The sequence below is a fragment of the Lacerta agilis genome, chromosome 8, assembly GCF_009819535.1.
Source record: "Lacerta agilis isolate rLacAgi1 chromosome 8, rLacAgi1.pri, whole genome shotgun sequence".
Lineage (NCBI taxonomy): Eukaryota > Metazoa > Chordata > Lepidosauria > Squamata > Lacertidae > Lacerta > Lacerta agilis.
The window spans coordinates 55,080,683-55,101,865 of record NC_046319.1 but is presented as its reverse complement, the minus strand read 5'-3'; the positions used below and the strand labels follow the sequence as shown (position 1 = coordinate 55,101,865).

The following is a 21,183-nucleotide window of genomic DNA, read 5'->3' as shown; positions in this document are numbered from 1 at the left end:
ACTGGTGAAATATGCTGACCTTGGCAATGCCTGGTTAATAGCCTAAAACCTGTAGGCTATACTAACTGAACTTCATGAAGCCTTCAAAAACCACTCAAATGTAACAGTTGATAAGCTGAAGATAGACATTGCCAAGGCATAGATAACCAGGACAAACTTAGATCTACTTGGGAAGGATGCACCAGCTGAAGCTGGCAGAAGGCACAATAGTAGCCAACAGGGCCAGGTTTTCTTGCTCCCTGCTTTGTTGAGGCAAAGACCATGAGGTGGCAGGAAAGCCTCTACTGGTTTCTTTTCATCTATACACAGAAAATAATTCACTACCCAAAACCGAGAAACAGACCAATTTTATTACAAAGCTTTTTCTTCAAAAAAATGAAAATAAAAAGTTCTTTTATTAAAAAAACACCACAATATATATATCTTCCCTGCCCTGCCCCCAAAAGACAAATACAATGATCTTTCGTTTCACCAATACGAGTATCGAAGAGCTGCATGGATCTTGCATCCCAGAGACTAAAAACAGCTAAACCAGAGGCTTAAAAAAATAAAAACCTTTCTCCCCTCCCCAACCCACCCCACCCTCTGCCCCCAAGAGTTTCATGGCTAAATTAGCAGCATCGTTGGGATTGACCCCTTACGGTGGCGCTCTGTGGAAGGATGCTCCCCCTTCCAATCCAATCCCACAACCCACTGAAAAATTCCACCCCCACCACTTGCACCCAAGCTGGCTGGCGTGCGTAACCAAAACCACCCCTAAAAACTTTCTCCTAGAATATGGTGATATTTAAGAGGCCTTTTTAAAAAAGATGTCCTTATGAATCACTGGCTAGTTTTTGCACATGCCAGCTACAGGCTTTGGAGCAGATTCTGAAGGTAAGGCCATGACAGGACAAAATAGCATTAGACAAGTGAGCACCATGTGTGCTAAGCTCACAGTGAGGAGTGCTTGATGCAGAACAGAGGAACCTTCACTCCTGCACTGCCCTCTGTGGAGAAAATGTGTATTCCTCTCCACAGCATGAGGAGACTTCACATTAATAAACACTTCCGCCATGCCCTAGAGGACTCCCTGTTCCTTGGAGGTGCTGACTGCAGCTACCCTTCCACTGATTAACTTGTGCCTCTGGGATGCTGAGGAGCAGCATCAACTTGTGGTTACCCAGAATGGAGTTGATTCTTTCATGGGTGCTGCTTGAAACTTGAAGCTTCAACCCGCCACCCGCCACCCCCCCAAAAAAGCCTCCCAATGTTTTATGGCTGTATCCATACCTCAAAAAACTATTCAAGGAAAACAACAAAAGACAAAAAAAAACCAAAGCCCCAGAGCATATGTTTCTCCAAGGGGAGACCATAGTTTCAAAGAAGAGAAGGTGCAGGAGAAAGGGAGACTTTTAAGTTTTTTTAAAAAATGAAAAAACAAACACACACATGTCCCCAAAGAGGCGGCAGCAGGAACGCAAGAATAAGAGTTCCACTCAAGCTGTACCCCTGGGGCCGAGTAGGACTGTGTACCAAGCAGATTCCTCACCTCCAGGGAATCGCAGCAAGGAAATCCACCTGGGCATCAAGTCCCCAAAATATTTATATAGAAATATCTACAGAAACTTATATAAAATACAAATCTTGTGGAATGGGAAGGTACCCGAGAGGCCAATCCAGGGAACCAGGGGACTGAGGGGTTACCCGTCTGCCAGCTTCTTAGGTCGATTTTGTCTCTTCCTTTATGCTGTGGGATAAAGGCAAGGAAGAAGCAGTGTGTTAACAGGTACCAAAGGTTACAAATGTTAAATTGAGGTTACAAATGTTAAATTGAGAAGCCTAACAAACCTGAACTCTCACACCATCCTCAAAAGTTTTAGCTCCTACACTCTTACACTGGTCCTCTTTCCTTTCAATAGCCCATCCATCTCCTCCTGTGCCGCTCTTAAAAAGCTACCAAAAGCTACCGCCTGAAGAGACAGCCTCACCTTATTTCATGGTAGGGCTGCCTCTATGAGCTGTTCTATGTGTGCTATGTGTGCATGGCTTTGCCATGAGGCAAGGAGCTGCTCATGCACACAGCTAGAAGGTTCACTTAAACAGCAAGGTACAGTGGTACCTCTGGTTACGAACGGGATCCGTTCCAGAGCCCCATTTGCAACATGAAAAGGCTACATCCTGAAGCACCGAGTCTGCGCATGCACAAACCGCCGAACCCAGAAGTAACCCGTTCCAGTACTTCTGGGTTTGGCGCGTTCGTATCCGGTGATGAATGCAACCGGCAGCGTTTGCAACATGAGGTACGACTGTACCTGGCTATGAAGATTTATGCGCACTTGGAGGCTCAAGAGTTGAACCAAAAGAGCTTCACTTTCCAAACATAACAAGCAGCAACATCATTCAAACGAGGGGAAAGGGGACTCACCCTTTGGGCTCTGTCGTGTCCTCTTTTGCTTTCTCTTCCTCTTTCACTTCTGTAAGAGATCATGGCATGCAGTTATATAACTAGGTGCAGAAATGATTCTTGGACACACACTCTGGCCTTTAGCCTGCCCTAATATTCTTGTATTCATTTTCTCTCTGAAATGTATGCCCTGTTGCTTCTCACTGTGCTCAACCTCCTCCTAACCTCCCCAAGAGCTCTACATTTATTAATATTTTTACTTATAAAATGATTCTTTTGAGAGGGCTCAATATTTGGGGCAGGGCCCACCCAAGGCAGTTCACACAACATAAAAACACAATGTAAAAAGAAGCAAAAACACAGCACTATCAATTTGTTAAAAATAGGGCAGTTTCCACAAGAAAGGTAATTCAGCTTTTTGCAATCTCAGCTTTTGTATAATTAATAACAGCAGCAGGAACAAGTTTCAAGGCCTGTGGACATATGCTTGGAAGTGTGTGCACAAGGCCTGCTGAAATCTCACAAGTCAGAAAGGTGATTGAACATTTCTTAACACTGGGAGTGGGATGTGGTGGTAAAAATCAGAGCAAATTGTGCAAATCAATTAAAGTAAATTAAGCTGCCTAATCTTACCATTTCTAACCTGCCTCCATACCCCACCCAATGGACATGGCTTCTCCCATATGGATGCTGTAGGTCTTTGGCTGGGGCTCTGCTCGGAGTGTCTTGGCAGGCATAGGCAAACTTGGCCCTCCAGATGTTTTGGGACAACAACTCCCAGCAACCCTAGCTAACAGGACCAGTGGTCAGGGATGATGGAAATTGTAGTCTCAAAACATCTGGAAAGCCGAGTTTGCCTATGCCTGGTCTTGGGCTCCAGAGGTTCAGGCACTGGCCACGAGAAGCCGGCTTTTTGTGGTCACCTCTTCATTATCTGCAACTCCCTGCGCCCAAGGAAGCCCCCTCTCCTCTTGGCTTTTGGGAAGCGGACAAAAACATTCCTCTTTCCCCAAGGCTTAAACAATGTAACATTTGGATTTAGCTAGACTGGTGACTGGGAGTAGCCGCCGGGACCACATAACACCGGTCCTGAGAGATCTGCATTGGCTCCCAGTACGTTTCTGAGCACAGTTCAAAGTGTTGGTGTTGACCTTTAAAGCCCTAAACGGCCTCGGTCCTGTATACCTGAAGGAGCGTCTCCACCCCCATCATTCAGCCCGGACACTGAGATCCAGCACCGAGGGCCTTCTGGCGGTTCCCTCACCGCGAGAAGCAAAGCTACAGGGAACCAGACAGAGGGCCTTTTCGGTAGTGGCGCCCGCCCTGTGGAACACCCTCCCATCAGGAGTTAGAGAGATAAACAACTATCTGTCATTTAGAAAATACCTGAAGGCAGCCCTGTTTAGGGAAGTTTTTAATTTGTGACTCTGTATTGTATTTTGGTATTTGTTGGAGGCCGCCCAGAGTGGCTGGCGGGGTATAAATAATAAATTATATTATTATTATTATTATTATTATTATTATTTACATATTTCACCATAGGTATCTGAACATGGAGTAGAAATTAATTAATAAATCCTCCAGAGGGTCACATACAGATTTTCAAAGTTCTAGTGACTCCAATAATGTATTGTTTTGTTTCTAAACCTAGGAATTGTCACTTCCCCAACATGAAAGGGGTAAATTACAAAACAAATTACAAATTACAAAACAGCCACTATTAAGCTTGCTGTTTCCCTGGGAACACAGAAACAGCAGATATGCTCCTGCAGGCAGATGGTTACTTATGAAATCTGCGGCCAGCTACACTGTCAAGTACAGTTCTCTTGCTGCCACCAAAAGAAAGCAATGCAAAAGAAAGACAGGCATTCCATATTTGGGAATGCTGGGAGTGCCCCCCCTCCCAAAGGCTGAGGTATTGAAGAACAGGGTGCTGCTCAGAAAAAGAGGGTCACATCCATACCACCATTTGCTGCCTACAGTGGTTCCTTTCTAAAGCCAGACAAGACAGCGCATCTAAGCCTCTCTCCCTCAAAATGCAAGACAGGCTGGTCTGCAGCTACTCAGAGGCAAGAGAAACACACTCTGCACATACTCAGAAGCACTTTACACTACTTTATAGGTACTCAACAGGTGGTCTGGGGGGGTAACTGGTGCTGCAACATTACTGAACAAAGCAGATGTGGACTTGAGCAGCTCCTTGGACTCGAGGCTGCCACATATAAGAACCAGCTATAATAATTTTTCAAAAGCATATCCCGTGGTTTCAGCAGAAGAACTACCAGGGGACTGAACCCTAAAAAACAGTAAAAATGGCAGTCAGTAGCTGTTAAGCTGAGGCTTCCCCCACCTTTCTTCTCCTCCTCCTTCTCCTCTTCTTCCGTTTTTGCCCGTTTGGCCTTCTTGAAATTGGCGACGTTTTTGCGCCCACCTTCCCCTTCGTCTTCAGAGTCAGAGAATTCCTCATCACAAGCTATTCTCTTGTCTGATGAGCGGACTGGAGGGAGAAGAAAAGAAAAGGCTGTATCAGCGGCACCAGGCTTTTGGTTTCAGGCACGGGAGCCTTCAGGAGCAACTGAAAAACTATAGCTGGAAAGTGCACACACATACAGAGACAAAAGCAAAGTTCCACTGTTTGAAGTGCACCATATTACTGGATATTTGGTGGACCACCACTCTTTCCAGATCAGCCAATCCTGGCTCTGAGATTACATATTGTAATAATGAAACACAGAGGGGAAAGACAATCCTAAGCCACATTATGGGTCCTACAAAAAGTTGCTCCTTGGCTGGGGCTGCATATCTAAGGCAGGGCAGTCCGCACTGACCAGAAAAGGGACTGGTTCCTCTAGTGTTATTCTGCTAAAGGTTGCACATTTCCCCTGCTCTAACTACCCAAAGTGTGCACCCGCCTATGCATGATCCAAGGCAGCAAGCAATCTCCACAACCCCAAAGCACTCACTGGAAATCCGCTTGTCAGGATCCTCTTCATCTTCATCTCCACTGTCCTCTGGGACGGCATCCTCCGGGATTGGCTGCATCTGGACTCCAGGAGCATGGGGAAGCATTCGCAAGTTCTCAAAGAGACGTTGCCTGTGGCCAAGCAATCACAAAGGGCCCCGTCCGAGAGCAATCAGAAAGGGACAACAAGAAACACACACACACATACATAGAGCACAAGTGACTAGCCTCACTCGTGAGACAAGCAAGGCAAACTTACTTAATCTTCTCCAGATATTCATTGGTATTTTGGTTGGTCATGTTGGAAGGGCTGATGTGGAGCTTGAAGTCCGGCCCAAAATATTCAAAATAATCGTTGTATGGAAGCTCTGCAGAAAGTTTTTTTTAAAAAAAAAAAGCAAACAGAATGTTACTGGGTCGCTTCGAGGCAATTCAAATACTGGCTGTAAGAAAAGGCAGGTGCAAATGAAGAAGCAGGCAGAAAATGCTTCTGTCAGGGAAGACTCTTCACATTTCCATGATGCTGCCAGTTTCGTTGCTATAAATCCCATGTAAAGCCCAACTCCTCCCCATGTCTAACTAGGCTGCATTTAGGCCTGGCTCCCCTCAAAGTCCATTTCCAGAGAGCTCGACACCACAAGAATCTTTTAAAGGTATTCTAGAAATCAAAAGGCAGGTGACTTTACCATTTGGAATATCTGTATTCAAAGCCACAGCAGTCTCATAGGTCCAGCACCTGGCCACGTTGCGGATTGTGTAGCCACCCCCTCCAAGCATCAGCATGGGCAAGTTAAAGCTCTTGATGAATTCCACACACTTGGCATGACCTGAGAGAAGCAGAGAAGGGAAGAAGGGTGTTGGGTTGCTGAGGGAGGGGTGGAGAGTTTCCGCACAATAATGAACTGTCCAAACTATGTGTGCCCAACAGCAGAAGCAACCCAATAAGCCACTTTTAAGACAGATCTCAATAGGGCCTCTTTAGATCACATGGTGCTACCTTGGAGGAGCAAGGCAGGTCCTGAATAAGCCTGCTTACCTTTAATGGTCAAATTAAAGCAACCCAGCCTGTCCCCTGATAAGGAATCTGAGCCACACTGCAATGCAACAGCACTAGGCTGGAATGTCTCCATCACTTTGGACATCACCTGGTCAAAGAAGAGAGAGAATCCAGTTGCATACCTGAGCAGGAGGGACCTGCAGCAAGCACATAAATCCACACACATTTTGATTATCAGAACTCCCCTTCAGTGCAAGCTCATATGTTTACTAGGAAGTCAGTCCCACTGTATTCAAGTGGGCTTATTCCAAGTATGTATGTGTGCAGAAGATTGCAGTCCTAATTCCTTACTTTTTGTGGTGCGTTCCTGCAAGAAGTCAGGCAATAATCTTCTGCCCCCACCCCCCACTAGCTCCAAACCACAGCCATTCTCTCTAGTCCCCCTCTGGAGCTCAGCACAATGGAAGAAGGATCCCACCCACCTCATCTCTAAGATAGAAGAGCAGATTGGGAGTCAACACATCACCCTTGCCTTGGTGAGCAGAAATGTGGAACACTGAGGAAGAATATCCCACCACAAGGAGCATTCCAGAAAGGGAAACTTACCGGCTTAAAGATGGCTTCATAGGACTCATCATCTATCCCATCCCGGAGGGGGTAGTTGACTGCGTAATATTTTCCTTTGCCTGCACCAATGTCCTAGAGGGTAAAGGAACGAGACACTGTGAAATAACCTGAGCTGGGTCTCTTTGCCTTTGGAGGTCTCACTGCCCTCACAGCACTGCTCTCCTCAATTTGCATAGGCTACCCAGGGGCTAGAATGTCCTGCTTTTCCAAATTTAAGAGGGCCACAAACTGCCAACATCTCATGCAGACCTGCCTCTGCACAACAAATCTGAACACAGCAATTTAGAAAAGGCAAGGCTAGGTATATTTTGTATTCAATAAAACAGAGCTGGGGAGAGGTTAGTGGAATCCCACTCTTTTACCTGATTAAAATATGCAGATTTAGCAAATATGCAAGCTAGTTTACTTTGTGGTAATCTGTTCTATGTCCACAGGCTTCAGATGAGGGAAAAAGACCTACAGAAGAGCAAAGTCCCACCACTTGATCACATGATATTGACCACATTCCTTCCAGTTTGAGATTTTACAAGGAGTAATGGTAAAAAAAAGCTTTTCCTCACATCTAAAGGGCTAAAAACACGATTTCAGATATTGGGTGGGGTGGGAGAGAGAGGCAATCCTCTGGATTCTGAATTCTGTGGCTAGCTTTCTTGCTGCAATCACAATAGCATGCAAAATACAGCCCCCTGCTTATAGGTATTTTCAAGGGGAAGCAACTAATAATGTGAGTGCCTGGTAAACATTATGCATTAGTTTTAGAATGGGAGAAGCTCATGAACAAAGCTGCTCTCTTCATCAAAGGGCCTGGGAGGTATCACAGGGGAACCTTGCTGTTTCAACCAGCCTTCTAAGGGAGGTGCTGCTGCAGCCTCCATTCTCACCCGCAGGTCCCCCGTTCCTGGGAAGTATTCGCCATACTTATGGAAAGATGCCGTCATGACACGGTCTGTAGTATAGAAGGCCTCCTCCACACCGTCGCCATGGTGAATGTCTATGTCGACATACAACACTCTCTGGTGGTACCTGGGATTGCAAAGGGGCTGTCAGACTGGCATTACAAGACCCAAAACCACTTCCCTGCCCATGACAGGGAAGAAGGAAAACAGACCATAAAGCTGTTGGTTAGCCCCAGAAACTTGTCTGCAGGGACCCATCTTCCCATAAAGGAACCCTCAATAAAATTCCAAGAGCCCCCAAGGTTCCTTGGAGAACTGTTTAGAAATCACCCCACTAGCCTGATACCCCCATATCAGTTCCATTACTTGTTGTAGGATGTAAGGTATTAACATCACAACCAGAAAGGAAATGCATACATATTGATGAAATTACACAGGAGCAAGTTTCCGCAGATTAGCTTTTCAACCGATACCAACAGAACAAGATGGAAAGCCTAGGAACTTACTTATCAGACAAAAGGTCCACCTTGTTCAACTGTTCTCACAGTGGCCAGCCAGATGCTCCTAGGAAGCCTACAAGCAGGATCTGACCCTACTTTTGCTTCCAAGAAACTGCTATTCAGAGGCATGCTGCATCTGAATTGAAAGACGCCATACAGCTATCAACACTAGTGGCTGCTGACAAATTAATCCTGAATGCATGAATTTGTCACTCGAATCCCCTTTAGAAGCCATCTGGGTTAGGGGCTACCACCACAAATTGTGGCAACAAATTCCCTACAATTATTATGTCTTGGGTGAAGAAGTAACTTTCTTTTGCCTGCCTTGAATCTCCTTGCCAAAATAGTTTCATTGAGCTTTCTCTGACATGATCTCCAACTCTCTTTCCTGATTACAGGTCAGACTCCAGAAGTGTACACATGAAGTTTTTTGCCCTAACTTAGCTCACAAGCAATACAGACTAGGAAAAGAGAGTTAAAAACTGCTGTATCGGTTATACAGTTGATTGCAAAAGGGACAGTCATGAAAATGGAAGACTGAGGAGCACCAATGGACTAGAGGCAGCGACCATTTTAGGCGTTTGATATGTGTGCGACTGCGCATGCGTGCATCTTGCCAAACCCAGAAGTGACCCAAAAATGTCACAAAAGGAGTGGAGCAGGCTTACGTGGGTTCTGCTGACATGTGTGGGGGTCTGGAAAATAACCCCTGTGCTAAATAGTCGCTGCCTGTATTACCTGGGCCTCGTCAGGGACAAGAAGTCAAGCAGCTGAACAGGGAAAAAGAAATCCCTGAGCATATAAAACCAGTATGATGATAATAAGGCTAGACTGGAGGTTTTCACCCAACATCTAACTAGCTTTCCTTGTGTAAAACCATTTTTGAATTGGATTAATCAAGCAATCCTCCACTTGCAGTTCGAAGTACAGTGGTATCTCGGGTTACAGACGCTTCAGCTTACAGACTCCGCTAACCCAGAAATAGTACCTCGGGTTAAGAACTTTACCTCAGGATGAGAACAGAAATCGTGCGGTGGCGGCGGGAGGCCCCATTAGCCGAAGTGGTACCTCAGGTTAAGAACAGTTTCAGGTTAAGAATGGACCTCCAGAACGAATTAAGTACGTAACCAGAGGTACCACTGTAGTACAGCCCTAGAAGATATTTTCATTTCAGAATGACAAATTCAGAAAGGTATTATAATATAATCATATAAAAATCAGTAGTAAAAAGGGGAGGGGGGCTACTTATAGGGGAGGAGTTGTTATCATCTCTGCAGGATCTGAGACTATTGTTTCTGAGAGCTTCCGGGGTAAATTGTTCTACGTACTTTAGCAACTCCAAGATGGCCAGAACGATGTCATTGACATAACAGAAGCCTGAGGCTTCAGACTTCTTGGCGTGATGCAAGCCTCCTGCCCAGTTCACAGCAATGTCTGTCTGCTGCTTGTTCAGCTTCACTGCACTGGCTGTAGAGAGAATTTCAGACCAATGACACAACCAGATAGCAAAGAATCGTACAGCAGGGACTCTAGAACTTTGCAGAGGATACTCAAACTCTACAACTGAATGCAGAATTGCTTATAAACAATCCTTTCCCAGGTTTCCCCTCAATCTACAAGGGAGAGAGCAACCTCAGGAGTGGCGCCCCCTGATTGAAAAAAGCTGCACCTAGAGCTTTACTCTCCATGCTCCTTATATATGTATGTACTGATTCTATTGTGGTATTTTAATGGTATTCCATGTGGCTTTCTTTTCAAAACTTAAATTAACTGTATCACCTGGAAAACCAAGTTATGGGATGATTACTAAATAAAACTAATAGTAAACACACTTGTCAACAAAACTATCAGAACTCAGGTTGTGGAGTGCAAGTTCCATTGGTTTTGAATCCCAATTTTCCCAAAGTGTCAGGCGTAAGGAGAACAAGAACAAGATGTAAGAATAGACTGCAATTCTATTTTATACTCGTTTAGGAATAAGCCCCACCAAATACAGTCTAACTTCCAAGTAAACATGCACAGGCATGCCCCATTAATTAAGCAACATTTAAGACCTCGTTAGAGATATATTTTTCATACTTCACTCTACAGTTCATTCATCCTTTTTTTAAAAAAATAATTAGCTGTTACTTACCAACTGACCCTCCTGTAGAAAGCTGACAAAATTCAAACAAACCATCAAACACAGGACAGTCTTCTCCAACATTGACTTGAATAAAGAAAGAAAAAGAAAACATTGAGGAGACAAGATTTAACTTAAGGGCCTTAACAGACTGGAGAACAGAGAGGAAGAGCTATCAGAACTCTGAAACAAATTCTCCCTGAGACACCAACAGTACTTTAACCCATCTGAAGGGTGCGTGATGAGGAGAGGCAAGGTGGGAAGCTGGCAGAAAGTCACAAAACTGTAAACTGGGTGGACAAAAATTCCCGTTCAAATGTGCCCATGTTAATCCAGACGTGTAACACAACTAGAGAGCAGCTGCACTGAAATGGGGTGCTTGCAGAGAAAGTATATCAACCCGTTGACTACTCAAGACAAGAGTTTGTGCTGTATTTGTAAAAGCTGTCCCTTGGCACAGAACACAAACGCATTCCAGAAGGGTGGGAATCAACGCTAAAGTAATTTGCCACCTGCTGGAGTCACATGGAACTGAAAGAGCGAGCTTAAATCTACTATATACCGGTATATGGTACTTTGGAAAGTGGATTATCTGTTTGTCCATCTGCTCTCTATAGGTTTGGCTTCCTCTCAAGATATCGTTGCCAAGCTTGGCATGAGGATTTATGAGGTGGTGGAGCCAGTCTTTGTTAATGTCTGGACACCGGGTGCCATTTTGAAACAAGATGGTGAAGTAAAGCTTCACTTTGATGTGACTTTGTCCAATTTTTGGTGTGACAGGTCTTTGTTGTTGTTGTTTAGTCGTCTCCAACTCTCCAACGTGACCCCATGGACCAGAGCACGCCAGGCACTCTTGTCTTCCACTGCCTCCCGCAGTTTGGTCAAACTCATGTTAGTAAACTACTCCAATTTGGACACCTCTGAAGATACTGCCACCCGATTTGCAGGACTTTGCCGAAATTGGCAGAGCGCTTCCAACCTGCACCAAGCTAGATGCCTCTTGAGATACTGTTGCCAAACAAAGCATGAGGGTTCCTGAGGTGGAGGAAGTGGTTTTTGCTTATGTTTGGAAGGCAGACACCATGTTGAATCAAGATGGCAGACAAAATGAACCCTATTTAAACATTAGCTCTCCCCACTCCCACAAACTGATTCATAGCCAGATCCACAGATTTCCTTGGGTCAGGTCAGAGCCCTGGGTTGGTGTGTGCATGTGTGTACAGCCCCAAAACTCACAAATCCATTTACACTATCCATTTAAAAATTGCAGTATTTGTTGGTTAATTTTCCAGGCAGTGCTAGGCACTTTCTGCTAGTTAGTAACTATACATGCTTCATGTCTCTCAGCACACTTCAAACCTAATAAACAATGGTTTGTTGTTACATGAATAAGCCTCTTCCTTGAGTCTCCTACATCTCCACCCCTCTGTGCAGAGGTGGTAAATATTAAAAGCTTGAACTTCATGTTGAGGACAAATAAAGGAGGCAAAGAGGAGGAGGGAGTATGCAAGCCCAAGGTTTGATGTACTTGTTTTCCTAATGACAAATCATGGTTTATACTGTTTTGTATGAATGCAGCTACTGTCCTACTAGCGTAAGCCAGTGTTATCCCTAATGGTTTCTGGAAGCTTAGAACAAACTGAGGACAATGCGAAGTGATTTTACTACTGCAGGTACCAAACTGTGCTGCTCATATCTTATCTATGCCCATACTTTTTATATTTTCAAAAACAATACTGTGTGGAGAAAGTTCCCTTTCAGCTCCAACTACCAGAAAAGATAAAATAATCACACTCAGAACATACACCGCTGCATTTGCTTGCTGTACTCAGACATGTTGTCTGGGCGAATCGACCGCAGAAATTTGATGTAGTCATCGCTGTGGTATTTGGTCATTTCTTCAGCACTAGCTTTATAGGGTCGCTGTAATGACACAGTTAAAAGAAACACCTAAATAATGCAACAAAATGTTAACACAGTTCAGACTCTACCAATAATGCTTTCCAGCAGCATTTCTGTTCAAGAGTCTGAGCAGCACAGGAAAGGTGAGAACCCAATGGGAGGGTCTAGTTCAGACACCTCTGAACTATGGCCTGTGGGACTCAATTATTCGGCCCACGGCGACCCCTGCCGCCTGCTGCTGCCGCCCGCTCTTACCGGCACGGCACGGCTGCCCACTTCCAGGTCGGCGGAGCACCGGAAATAGCTTGTGCACATGCACACGGGCCTCCTCAGACCCAGATGTGCGCCGGAAATAGTGTGTGTGCATGTGCAAGCCTCATTTCCAGTGCACATCTGGGTCTGAGGCCGGTGCGCATGCGCACAAGCTATTTCCGGTGCTCCGCCGACCCGCAAGTGTCCTGGAAATAGCGTGTGCGCATGCACACGGGCCTCCTCAGCGTGATGGGCACTGGAAAACGGCCCAAGGCCCAGTAAGTTTGCCAACCCCTGGTCTAGTTTCTACTTGTACCATACAATGTAGAATGAAAGAACTAATGGAAAGGACTGTGTAGGAAAACCTAAAGAGCAGAGAGCTCACCAATCCAGGTACAATCAGACCTGTATGTCTGCCGTTGATAAGTTTAAGCATCAATGTGTTGTTCAAATTGATGGTATATTTTTTAAGGCAGGTCTGTAAATAGCCACGTGAGTTAAGATTGCCTTGTGGACAATGGGTATCAATTTCTGTACAATATGCGAGATTAAGAATGGTTGGGTCTGTATTTTGCCCCAAATCACTTACTGATATTCATTAGCAGGAGAGAGAATAAAAACAGTGGGCTAGTAAACTCTTTGGACTTGTCTGCAAGACTACCAGTACTTTAATGAAAAGCCAAAAAGTATGCCAGAGTGCCTTCAGAATTCAAAGAGAGAATTCTGGCCTCATCATAGGCCAGAATGTACTCCCTTCATCTCACTGTGCCTGCTTCTGGATAAAAGTCCTGACTGGGCATGCCTAGTGGGTGGGGCCCAATTGTCTTTTTCTGTAGGAGTGCCAGCAGCCAATCCTGCTATGGCAAGGGAGTCTTACATGCTATTCCCAGCTTCCCATCAGCTGTTCCAGCTTTTTTCTTCTAACCCTATTACTGTCTGGTTCCTCATCAGTTTCCTCCCGTTCCTGTTTTTGTGAATTAAGAGGTCGCATCAGACTGCTAGAACTCTATTGCTGCAGGTCCCAAACCACTTCCAACCCAACCAACTTTACACCCCACCGAGCCAATCACGCTGCAGCAAAGGGTCATTGGCTGTCCGCCTCCCAACACACATTATGATTTGAGAAGTTTGATTTGCTTGTGATAACTCGGGTGAGTTTAGTGAATAAGTGGATTATTCCGTTTCCCCATGTCCTTTAATAAGGGTAGCTGATATAGTTTTTTGTTCTGATATATTAGGAATGTTTCTTGTCTGTGACACTTTCTTACTATGCCCTAGTTTGCACACTACATTAAGCCAAAACATGGCTTAATACAAATATGCAAGAATGTGGGCTCCCAGAGCAGAGATCAGGATTGCTTTGCTTTTCTACACGTGTTCTGCTACTGCACTGTGCTAAGCCATGGCATGTTAACTGAATCTGGGTTTTGTAGTTTAGCTCTCCCAGTTAAATAATAATAATAATAATAATAATAATAATAATAATAATAATAATAATAATTTATTTGTACCCCGCCCATCTGGCTGGGTCTCCTCAGCCACTCTGGGCGGCTTCCATCAAATATTAAAATACATTTAAAATATCACAGATTAAAAACTTCCCTAAACAGGGCTGCCTTCAGGTATTTTCTGAATGTCAGGTAGTTGTTTATTCCCTTGACCACTGATGGGAGGGCGTTCCACAGGGCAGGTGCCACTACCGAGAAGGCTCTCTGCCTGGTTCCCTGTAGCTTTGCTTCTCGCAGTGAGGGAACCGACAGAAGGCCCTCAGCGCTGGATCTCAGTGTCCCGGCTGAACAATGGGGTTGGAGATGCTCCTTCAGGTATACAGGACAGAGGCTGTTTAGGGCTTTAAAGGTCAACACCAACACTTTGAATTGTGCTCGGAAACATACTGGGAGCCAATGTAGATCTCTCAGGACCGGTGTTATGTGGTCCCGGAGGCCACTCCCAGTCACCAGTCTAGCTGCCGCGTTCTAGATTAATTGCAGTTTCCGGGTCACCTTCAAAGGTAGCCCCACATAGAGCGCATTGCAGTAGTCCAAGCAGGAGATAACTAGAGCATGTACCACTCTGGCGAGACAGTCTGCAGGCAGGTAGGGTCTCAGCCTGCGTACCAGATGGAGCTGGTAGACAGCCGCCCTGGACACAGAATTAACCTGCACCTCCATGGACAGCTGTGAGTCCAAAATGACTCCCAGGCTGCGCACCTTGTCCTTCAGGGGCACAGTTACCCCATTCAGGACCAGGGAGTCCCCCACACCCACCCGCCTCCTGTCCCCCCAAAACAGTACTTCTGTCTTGTCAGGATTCAACCTCAATCTGTTAGCCGCCATCTATCCTCTAACCTTTGTCATAGCTCGTGGTTAGTCTGGAGAGAGCTAAACTACAAGTTTGGGTCTGAATTACATGCTAAACCAAGCCATGCCTTAGCACAGCACAGCACAGCACAGCACAGCACAGCACAGCACAGAAAAATGGGGGAGAGGAGCAAGGTAACCATGATTTCCTCTCCTGGAGACTTCATGCCCGCATGTTCGCACTAAACCGTGGCTTGGCTTAGCATGATATGGGAATGAGGCCTGCATCTTGGTCCCCAAATTGTGGATTTTTAAACAAGTAGTAAAAACTTACATAGATTTCCATTTTTCTGTAGAGGCCATAGTTCAGAAGGAGATTGTGAGTCATCCTGATTCTGTGGGGCTTCATAGGGTGGCCTTGACCATAGTAATAGTTTCCAATGTCACCTGAGACGCAAAAAGAAGAGAAATACACATTATGTTGTAAACAACTTTAGGAATGTTAACAAGGAGTGAATGTGAGCATCATAGCAGAGAACAAATGCTTTGCATACAGATGGTCCAAAGTTAAATCCCCAGCATATCCAATTAATAAGGTCTCAAGCAGTAAGGCTGAGAAATACACCCTTCTCCTAAGGAGCTGTTGTCAGTCAGCAGACAAAAGCACACTATATGGAGCAATGGCCTGATTCAAAAATGCTGCTTGAGTTTGCTGCAGCTGGGAATGAAGATGGGGGCAGGGCTTAAGATTTGTCCAGAAAGGGGAATTGTGCAGAGAAAAGAAACTCTGATAGCCAGGACACATGAGTGTGCACGTACACATCCAGAGGCCTCTTGTTGCTCAAAATTTAGAGTGGCCTCACACTTTATGTGGCAGACACACTGACTGTGGGTGTGCCAAAGCTCCCTGTAGCACAAACCATGATGAGTGATGTCTTCCACCAGAGACTGACCACAAATACAAAGTTTGTCTGCATATGGGACCTTGTCAAAGCAGGCATCCAAAACTGCAGTGGGAATCACTTGGAAACGCAGCTCAATAAAGGCATTTCTTAAGGACAATGGTGAGTTTGGTCAAATAACTAGCTCTAAAATGCTCTGTTCTCAAGGGCGGATACCAAGGGAAAATTTGGCATTTCTGATTAGTTGCAGATCCCTTCTAGATTTTATACAGAAGAGCCAATCCCTTAGTTGATACCTATTCAAGGTCAAAGCAGAGCCCAGTTGTGGAAAATAGTGGCACCTTGGTTTACGAACTTAATCCGTTCTGGAAGTCCGTTCTTAAACCGAAACTGTTCTTAAACCAAGACTTTCCCTAATGAGGCCTCCCGCCGCCGGTGCCCTTCCACCGTTCAGATTCCATTCTTAGACTGAGGTAAAGTTCACAAACCGGGACACTACTTCCAGTTTTGCGGAGTTCATAAACCGGATGGTTCATAAACAGGGCTGTTCTTAAACCAAGGTACCACTGTAGTCTAAAACATTTTGACAAGTTGTTTTCCAGAATTGGTTATCACTCAATTCCATATAGCACCAAGCAGGAAAACACTCAATAGGCATATAAAAACTGAAAACAGTTCATTCTTGCTCACCCTTGCCTTAATTGTTGGCCACCAGGATTCTGTATGAAGAAAAGCTGCTGATATTCCTGATGGTAGGCAGTACAGCCTTGGAAGTTGAACAGAATCTGTTCAAGAAGTCTGTTCAACTTCCAAAAAGTTTGGAAACCAAGGTACGACTTCTGATTGGTTCCCAATTGCACAGGTGCACCGGAAACAATAGCAGAAGCCACGCCGGACGTTTGGCTTCCAAACAAAATTTGAAAACCGGAACATTCACTTCCGGTTTTCAATCGTTTGGGAACTGGAACATTTGACTCCCAAGGTGTTCAGGAGCCGAGATACGACTTTCAGAAAAAACGGAGTTCAAATCAGAGCTCCAGGTTTCAACAACATACAGCATCTGAGTAAGCATCTTACTACCAAATATAATTAGGGCAGGTTAAATCAGTTGCCCTCCCTTATTGTAACAGAACATCAATGCTCCCATGGTTTTCTGTGCTTTGACTTTAACTGCTTCCATATGACAATTCCAAGAGAGGGTTTGATTAAAAAGTACGCCCAAGTATCTAAATGAGTAAGTTTGTTCTATAACCTGCTGGTCCAAGCACCATCTATACCAGATATTTTGGACTCGATGCAAGCTGTTGTCCAACACATCTGGCAGGCACCAGGTTGGGGGAAGGCTGCTGTGTATGAGAATTCATTTCATTTTTGTCAACGAAAACAGATTTTAAGCCTGCATTATATAAGCCAGTTTCTTTTCCAAAAATAGGGTTCCAACAAGTGCATATTACATGTTTAAGAAAATGCAAATATAAGTCACATTTTTTATTTGCCAATGTACTTCCAGAAAACAAAACTGTTGCACAAAGAAGGGTTCTTCCCACACACCCAGGAACCTTCTTCCCCAAGAGTCAAGCATACTATTGGGAGTAGCAAGTGATCCAGATCTGCCCTGTCCTAAGTGAGGAAATAGCTTCAACTCAGTTATCATAAAGAGATGAAGTGCTTAAAACTGGTGTAAAAACCAGGACACAGGAGTTCTTCAGAGGCTGCAAAACCTTGTGGATATAGCCAAGCCTGTGGCAAACAGAGAAGCCTAGAAAAGAACAGGCAACAGCAGGAGCATCTCCTGCTGAAACAATGCCAAGAGAAGAAGAAGAAGAGGAGGAGTTTGGATTTGATATCCCACTTTATCACTACCCGAAGGAGTCTCAAAGCGGCTATAGAAGGGAAACTGCTCTGGGTAGGGTTTGGCAAATACCCCAGCACCTGGGAAAAGCACCCTGGTGGAACTCACACACAACACCACATCCAATAAGGATACAATGCACTCTTACCACTACCAACAAATCCAAGATCATGTGCTGCTGACTTTGGGAAGGAAATCAAAGGCCTGAATGCCCCCTGGGGGAGAAACAGCCTTGAAGTTTGGAAGGAGCTTTAAGAAGTGATGAGTGGGTAAATCTAACCAGTTCTAGGTCCATTCCATAGGAGCTTCCACCCCAATCAACAGTAGGATTTCTACTTCTCTCAACCCTGATACATCACCAGTTCCTCTTCCAAGGCGCTTTGAAAATTACCCCTCTTCCACAACTCAGACCATACCAACTGTCCATTTCTTGCCTGCCCAAGCACCAACCTCAACACTACAATTCTCATCATACCACAAAACCCTCTCTGCAAAGCTCTTAATCCCCCCCTTAATTTTTCACCAATCCCATTGAACATCTTCCCCTGCCCCAAAGTTTTTAGACTTGAAAATGATAGCTTTTTTGCCTCTCTTAGTTAAAGGAGTTATGTGTGGGAATGTAAGCTAAAAGAAATGTCTGAAGACCAATAATTCTACTGGGCACATTTGCAAGTCTGTCCTACCTAGCTCAAGTTTTCACTGTTTCCCACCACCCAAGTTTCCTATTTGACTGACTTCTCTGCTATTAGCCCACTGCCAGTGTTCGAAACTCCCATTGTTCTAGGCGCATTTTGCGACAGGGAATTTCATTAGCGTGAGCGGTTTCTGAGCTCTGGGTGCAGTACTGCGCCTAAGATTTCAGATTAAAACTGCAGAGTGGAAGGAAAGGAGGACCTTTTTCTGCCTCCCCACTTCCAGCTACTCTCTGAAGAGTGGAGAAGAGACCCTCTTAAGAATAACAGTGGAGTGGGCAGGGGAAGAACTAGACCATGTGAAAAATAAACAAAATTATTTTAGCTGCAGTTTACAGTATTCATTTTCAGCTTTGTTATTCTTGTTATAAAAAAGCGTGCCTAGACATTCCATTGTTGCGCCCATAACCTAGGTTTAAGGTGCCTTTTAGCTCCTAGCTTTCAAAGTTTCTAACACTGCCCACTGCCCTCCCATAAGCCATTTCCACAGTCCTCTCTCCCTGGAGCCCTCCCTGCTGCTCCCTAAATCTTCACCCACCCCATCTTCACCCGTACCCCAAGACATCACCACTGTTCCTTCTTCCTGAGCCATCCCCTCTGCCCCCACAACACCCACCTTCCCCTCCTATCTTCCCAAAAACCTTGTTCACTATTCCTTCCTCCTCACTCCACCCACAACAACCTGTGCACCCAACTTCCTTGAGCAAGAGCAAGATTCACATTTCCTTGCTCTTGCCCCCCAAGAGTCTTCCTCAGCGCTGGGGTCGGTTAGAGCAGAAGTCGGGGAGCCCAAGTGCCTTTTTCACAAACTCACTAGTTGGGCCTCAGGGACGGCACCCCAATCTCGCCCCCTCCAGCCCCACCTTCTGCAAGACCAGGGGACCGACAATGCCAACCTACTGTGCGAAGTTGGCATAAGTATGCCCAAAATCACAACGAGTGAACAAAAAGTGATTCGGATGCCTGCTCCGCAAACGCTGCGCGCTATTTGATGCCCCTAAAGAGCCCACTTCCCTCGAGAGGTCTGCACTGGCGCCCTCCTTCCTCTTCTCCAGAGCCGCCGCCACCATCACCCCCTCATTCTTGGTGCGCTGCAGGTAGCCTGGCCTAGGACTGGGGAGATCCAGGCACGAGCCCCAGTGGGTGACCTTGGGCCAAATCAATCCTTATTCTCGGCCTAACCTACCTCGCAGGGTTGTTGTGACAGTAAATAGATCGTTAACACCGCCTGGAGCTCCTTTGGAGCAAAAGCAGGGCTGAAATACATAACTGTTCCCCCTTGAGGCTCTCTCCGCCCCCGCTTTCCAAGACCCTCACCCCCCTCCCCACCCCCGGCTTACAAGACCCTCACTCAAGTTTCCCCTCCTCGCTAGCTCCTTTCATCGCTGCCCCCCGTCAACTCCCACCCCGCCTTCATCCCCTCCCTTCTTCCTCCCAAAAAACCAGGAGGCTGCACGGCCCCTGCTTTCCTCCCTGCCCCCCATAACTTGCCCCCTCCCCGCCCCATAGCGAGCAGTCCCCTCTGCACGCAGGCTGCCCCTCCCCCACCCCACCGCCAGCCTTCCTCCCTGACTCCTCCGCTGCCCGCTCCCCAGTCAAGAGGCCCCCTCGCCGGCCCGTCCGCGAACCCAGAACCCCCCGACCCACCGTCGTAGTAGTAGCAGACTTTCCGCTTGGTCCCCTGAGTCAGCGCCATTTTCCGCCGCCTCCCGTCACCTCCTCAGCTCGGACCCGAGTCCCGCCACGCAACCGAGCCCGCCTGGGGGAGGGCGGCGGCGGGAGGGGGCACCATCCCCGCCCCTTCCAATCTCCACAGCCTATTGCAAGTGGAGATGTTCCACCAGCGACCAATGAGAAGTCTGATGAGGCGGGGCATTTCGAGCGAACAGGTTAGATCGAGCGGCGAGGAGTTGCTTGGACTGTACCATTTCGCCACAGGAGGAAAAGTAAAGGGGTGTATGTATGACGGGATTATACCATTTCCACATAAGATAGGGGGTGGTTGTGAATCGTTCTCTTCCAACCCCCCGCGCCGAGGAAATGGAGATGCCCACCACCCCACCCAACAAAGAACGTGAATTTTCAAGCTGGAGTGTGCCATTACCATAGCGGGGGAGGCTGAGCATGCTTTCCCCACCGTGATACCTTTAATGGTGCGCAGATTCCCCCCTGTCAAACTTCCACTGTGCAACTCCTGAGTTTCATGCCCCTGCCGCCCTTCTTCAAAGTTTATTAAGAGACAGATTGCTAAACCTGAGCCGCTAGATAGCTTAGGTGTGGAAGTTTGACATTTGTAACATTTATTATCTCAGGCCTTTTATTTAGAGTAAGTATATAGATTTTAATTGTAGATGGCTAGAGATGTATTTGTAAATATACCTTGGGATATAAATCTCTAAAAGCAATCAGTCAATATAATTTTCAAAAGTTATATTTTACAAAGAAAATATGTGTTTGTCATATTATTTAAAATTAATATAGCATTGTGTTCATCTTAAAGCAAAATGGAGGATCCATGACATTTCAGGATGCTAATTAAATTGCAGGAGGTTAGACTTGGTGTCCCTTCCAGCACTACAATTATATGATTCTGTGCCAGCGTGCAGCCTTAGCATGTTTAGCACATAAAGGCTGCTTTCTGATGACCTGTTTATTTCACATTAATCCCGATTCTTTTGCACTAACTTTGCATAGATGTTAGACAAGGACTGAGCATTCATTCAGGTTTGTTTGCAGGGAGGTTATAGACTGATGCATCAAGCAAATTGCTGTTCAACACTTTCCAGTGCATTT

General features: G+C 45.8%; 1 protein-coding gene across 1 annotated transcript; it reads right to left on the bottom strand.

Moving 5' to 3' along the window:
- Window positions 1–328: 328 nt before the first annotated feature.
- HDAC1 (histone deacetylase 1) lies at window positions 329–20,264 on the bottom strand. The gene is made up of 14 exons (XM_033157641.1): window positions 20,038–20,264; window positions 15,279–15,391; window positions 12,296–12,413; window positions 10,503–10,577; window positions 9,697–9,835; window positions 7,854–7,995; window positions 6,952–7,044; window positions 6,385–6,493; window positions 6,035–6,175; window positions 5,608–5,716; window positions 5,350–5,480; window positions 4,737–4,883; window positions 2,408–2,456; window positions 329–1,729 (listed from the first exon to the last, which is right to left on the bottom strand). The coding sequence occupies exons 1-14, from the start codon at window positions 20,084–20,086 to the stop codon at window positions 1,702–1,704; spliced, it is 1,443 nt and encodes a 480-aa protein (XP_033013532.1). The 5' UTR covers window positions 20,087–20,264; the 3' UTR covers window positions 329–1,701.
- Between the last annotated feature and the right edge of the window lie 919 nt (window positions 20,265–21,183).